Source organism: Nematolebias whitei, chromosome 8 (genome assembly GCF_014905685.2).
Source record: "Nematolebias whitei isolate Nwh7 chromosome 8, NemWhi1, whole genome shotgun sequence".
NCBI classification, from domain to species: Eukaryota; Metazoa; Chordata; class Actinopteri; order Cyprinodontiformes; family Rivulidae; genus Nematolebias; species Nematolebias whitei.
The window spans coordinates 198,291-203,877 of NC_056505.1; the positions used below are offsets into that span (position 1 = coordinate 198,291).

General features: G+C 47.7%; 1 protein-coding gene across 1 annotated transcript in view; it reads left to right on the forward strand.

Moving 5' to 3' along the window:
• The first annotated feature begins 3,979 nt into the window (after positions 1-3,979).
• The window catches only part of zgc:110329 (uncharacterized protein LOC550500 homolog), a 58,941-nt gene continuing 57,333 nt past the window's right edge, over positions 3,980-5,587 (forward strand). The window contains exon 1 of the mRNA XM_037679965.1: positions 3,980-4,066. Within this exon, the coding sequence (XP_037535893.1) occupies positions 3,980-4,066 (87 nt within the window). The remainder of the gene's footprint in view (positions 4,067-5,587) is intronic.

Genomic DNA, 5,587 nt, shown 5'->3' on the forward strand with positions numbered 1-5,587 from the left:
GGTGGGAACGTAGATCGATCGGTAAATTGAGAGCTTCGCCTTTTGACTCAGCTCTCTCTTCACCACGACAGACCTGTACAGCGCCCGCTTCACTGCAGACGCTGCACCTATCCGCCTATCGATCTCATGCTCCATTTTTCCCTCATTCGTGAACAAGACCCCAAGATACTTGAACTCCTCCACTTGGGGTAGGACTTCCTCCCTGACCCGGAGAGGGAACTCTACTCTTTTCCGGCTCAAGACCATGGCCTCGGATTTGGAGGAACTGATCTTCATCCCGGCCGCATCGCATTCGGCTGCGAACCACTCCAGCAAAAGCTGTAGATCACGATCTGATGAAGCCAATAGGACCACATCATCTGCAAAAAGCAGAGATGCAATCCTAAGGCCACCAAAACGGATCCCCTCAACACCTTGGCTGCGCCTAGAAATTCTGTCCATAAAAGTTATGAACAGAATCGTGACAAAGGGCAACCTTGGCGGAGTCCAACTCTCACCGGGAACAAGCCCGACTTACTGCCGGCGATGCGGACCAGGCTCTGGCACCGGTCATACAGGGACCTAACAGCCCGTATCAAAGGGCCCGGTACCCCATACTCCCAGAGTACCCCCCACAGGGCCCCCCGAGGGACGCGGTCGAACGCCTTCTCCAAGTCCACAAAGCACATGTAGACTGGTTGGGCAAACTCCCACGCACCCTCCAGGACCCTGCTGAGAGTGTAGAGCTGGTCCAGTGTTCCACGGCCAGGATGAAAACCGCACTGTTCCTCCTGAATCCGACGGACCCTCCTCTCCAGAACCCCCGAATAGACCTTACCAGGGAGGCTTAAGAGCGTGATTCCCCTGTAGTTGGAACACACTCTACGGTCCCCCTTTTTGAATAGGGGGACCACCACAACGGTCTGCCAATCCAGGGGAACTTCCCCCGATATCCACGCAATATTGCAGACTCGCGTAAGCCAACACAACCCTACAACATCCAGAGCCTTAAGGAACTCTGGGCGAATCTCATCCACCCCTGGGGCCCTGCCACCGAGGAGCTTTTTAACCACCTCGGTGACCTCAGCACCAGAGATTGGAGGGCCCGACCCAGAGTCCCCAGGCTCCGCTTCCTCAGTGGAAGACGTGCCAGTTGGATTGAGGAGGTCTTCAAAGTATTCCGCCCACCGACCCACAACATCCCGAGTTGAGGTCAGCAGCACACCACTCCCACTATAAACAGTATTGGTGGCGTACCGCTTTCCCCCCCCGAGACGCCGGATGGTGGACCAGAATCGTCTCGAAGCCGTGCGGAAGTCGTTCTCCATGGCCTCTCTGAGCTCCTCCCATGCCCGAGTTTTTGCCTCAGCAACCACCCGAGCCGCATGTCGCTTGGACTGCCGGTACCCATTAGCTGCTTCCGGGGTCCCACAGGCCAAAAAGGCCTGATAGAACTCCTTCTTCAGCCTGACAGCATCCCTCACCGACGGTGTCCACCATCGGGTTCGAGGGTTGCCGCCACGACAGGCACCGACAACCTTGCGGCCGCAGCTCTGGTAAGCCGCCTCGACAATAGAGGCACGAAACATGGTCCACTCAGACCCAATGTCCCCCACCTCCTTCGAAACATGTTCAAAGTTCTCCCGGAGGTGGGAGTTGAAACTCCGTCTCACAGGAGACTCTGCCAGACGTTCCCAGCAAACCATCACAATACGTTTGGGTCTGCCAGGTCTGACTGGCATCCTCCCCCACCATCGGAGCCAACTCACCACCAGGTAGTGATCAGTTGACAGCTCCGCCCCTCTCTTCACCCGAGTGTCCAAGACATGTGGCCGCAGATCAGATGAGACGATGACAAAGTCGATCATCGATCTGCGGCCTAGGGTGTCCTGGTGCCAAGAGCACATATGGACACCCGTATGCTTGAACAAGGTGTTCGTTATTGACAATCTATGACGAGCACAGAAGTCCAACAACAGAACACCACTCTGGTTCAGATCAGGGGGGCCGTTCCTCCCAACCACACCCCTCCAGGTCTCACTGTCATTGCCCACATGAGCATTGAAGTCCCCCAGCAGAACAAGGGAGTCCCCAGAAGGTGCACTTTCCAGTACCCCCTCCAAGGACTCCAGAAAGGGTGGATAATCTGAACTGCGGTTTGGTGCATAAGCACAAACGACAGTCAGAACCCGTCCCCCCAGACGTAGGCGGAGGGAGGCCACCCTCTCATTCACCGGGGTGAACCCCAATACACAGGCACCAAGTTGAGGGGCAATAAGTACGCCCACGCCTGCTCGGCGCCTCTCACCAGGGGCAACTCCTGAGTGGAAGAGTGTCCAGCCCCTCTCAAGGAAACTGGTTCAAGAGCCCGAGCCATGCGTAGAGGTGAGTCCGACTATTTCTAGCTGGAACCTCTCAGCCTCACACACCAGCTCAGGCTCCTTCCCCATCAGTGAGGTGACATTCCACGTCCCAATAGCCAGCTTCTGTAGCCGAGGATCAGACCGCCAGGGTCCCCGCCCTCGGCCACCACCCATCCCACATTTCACCCGACCCCTTTGGCCCCTCCCACAGGTGGTGAGCCCATGGGAAGGGGGACCCACGTCTCCTCTTCGGGCTGTGCCCGGCCGAGCTCCATGGGTAAAAGCCTGATCAAAATCCTCCAGTTTAAAATCCTCACTGCTCAGATGAATCCTCCTCAAAGATACTTCCTCCTCTTCCTCACATCTTGTTCTTTGGGAAACCTTCAAAATGAAAACAGAAGATTTGTGTCAACACAAAAACATTGTACAAAGGAGGTCAAGCTTATTTTCTATTTCCTATATTCTCCCTAGTTTTATTTTTTTATTTCCTAGAACTTAAACAAAACTCAAATTATGATACATATCTCTTGATAATGAACCAAAGCTACTGAAATAGTGAGTATGCTTTTTAGCAAAATATTCCTGTCATCAGATCTCAGTCATCTTCATTGCAGCTGAACACCATGTTACACTGAACATCACATCAGCTGGTGGACATAAATACAGTACAGTAATATTATATTCACAAAATACTAACAATAATATGTTCATCTTACTGTGAAAAGTTATCCCCCGAGACCTGACGTCAACAGTCCGTCGATTAGAACAGAAATAAGCTGCGAAGTGCTGAGACATCTTCTGCTTTAACCAAATAAGGACGACCGTTTCAAGAAGCCGGCCGAAAATCCTGTGCCGCAGCAGCCAATGAGGGATCTAGTGTTTATATCTATGTGGCACGCGGTGGCACCTGCCACTGAAGCCGGATGCAGCGTGACACCTGCCACCGGAAGTGTCACTAAGGCTGCCACTGCCACGATTTGCGCTCGTCCCTGTTGTAAGGCGGTGTAGAAAACTATAAACAGGAACATGTCTGCACTGGTTTAAACCATGATGGTTTAAAATATAGATTTTAGTCTCATGTGACCTCAGCACCTTTTTCTACATGTTTGAAATGGAAATTACAAATGGGCTTTAATTTTGTCTTTAAACAACATCGGTTTCCTGTCACTCTTCCACTGCATCATTGACAAATCCTCTATCTCTGCTCATCTCCATCAGAGTAATCTGTTGCCTGTTGGGTGACTGTCTGAATAAGGCTCTCCTTGTCTGGTGAGCAAGTTTTACATTTAGTGTGGTGGCACCATCTTTTTATTATTTGACATGAGACCATGTTTTGTTGTGTAATAAATGTCGGCTAACTCTTAATAAAGGCTGTGTGACTGCGCCTTTAAAAATGTAGTCCAAACAAGCGTGTGGTTGCCGGCTGCACGGAAGTGCTTTCGGTTCCGTCTCTATCACTACTGTATCTGAAATGACCATTTCTGCATTTTTTAAAACAATAATTACCATTGCTAAACGCGTTTTTTGTGTCATTAGATATAATTTTTGATGTTATTACTTTAACACATTTGCACTACGCAAACTAAACAGAGGATAGCTAGCCTGTTTGTTAGCTAGCTTCATTGAAGCCAGCAGCCATGCCGCCCTACTCTGAAGTGCGGAAAAGCAACCGCTTCTACTACTTCATCAAATTCACCCTAAATGTCTACTCAATGATGTTCTCGGTAAGTGCGAAGTGAGTGCATCCTGTGTGGGTTCGTTTGGGCTGCAACAGTGACGGATGATTGTTCAAGTGTCAAACCAACCAGTAGCTTGAGCGAAGCATTTCTCCGAACTTCGTACGCGATACTTCGGTTTTAGCTTTACCTTTTACTTTCAGCATGTAGATCTCCCACAAATTGAATTTGTATAATTCAACCGACTATATATAATGTAGTTTTCAATTCGGCATCTGTCCTCAAGTGAAAAACACGAACCTTCTGCATTTAATTTTAATTTAACGTAACGGGTCGCCGATCCATTAACCAACTCCATCGTACCGTCAGAGGGCATTTTACTGAGGTTTGACGTAAATCATTGTTTCTATGGAGACCGTTTTGACCTAAACTGATAATGACTGGAAAATTATCAAAAATTAGTCACAAAACAAGCTGAATTTGTGTTTGTATATTGCACTTTAATGTTGCATGTTTTTAATCGGAGTTTGGTATGGAATTATTTCGATACTACTAGCTAGCAGATAAATGTGTCAGTTTAGAATACAATCGTACTTCAGATTTCCTGTATGTGTTTGAATTTTATTCTTTTATTACTGTATGAGAAGTATCAAGCATATGAGACAAACAATTTATCGAGATATTTGTGGTTGTATTTATCACTGAAACAAAGCAATCTGTGGCCGACAAACAACACGACGGTGCGGGGCGTTGGACGCTCTTAAAGGGATGGTGACGTAGGAGAGTCTGCCGACAGAAAACCAGCGGGTTCATTTGCACTTTTCTCTTAACTTTATTATTATTATTATTATTATTATTATTATTATTATTATTGGAGAGGTGACGAAGAAGTTAGAGAAGGTGGGCCTGTGATTGGAAGATTGCTGGTTCAGCTCCAGTACTGACATCAAAAATGTGGGTGGTAAAGGTGAAGCACCCACACCTGCCTCCACCCACATTTGCCCCACTCTGGGCCCTTGAGCCAAGTAGGTATCTCTGCAGACAAATTCGGAAGATTAGACTACCAGGGGCCACATTTGATTGGACGATAGTAAAATGGGCGTGTCTGGAGGGCCGCATCGGATTGGATGGAAAAAAAAAGTCTGAACAAAAAAAACCAAGGTGTTTATGTTAACCACAGACATAATGTCTAAAAACAAGGCGTTATTGGCAGATTGTACCACAGGCACATTATGTCTATGGTGTTAACTGGTTCAACAATAGCAGCGTCTCCATAATTTCTTTTTCCGCCTCTCTTAACACAGAACATCTGGTTACATTTCAAAATAAGAGCAACATAAATGGGTAGTGGGGAGGGCTAAATGTTTGTTTATTAATACCTAGCCATTACATTAAAAAACAAAATCTGTTTTGGTTGTTGAATAATATCCTGATGCATGCTCAATAATCCAGGTAGAAAAATCTAAAAAAGTTAAATCTGGTCCTCTGGACATTCAAAAAAACAAAACAAAGCAAAACAACAAAAAAATGTAGAAACGTTTCGTCTCTCATCCAAGAGACTTCCTCAGT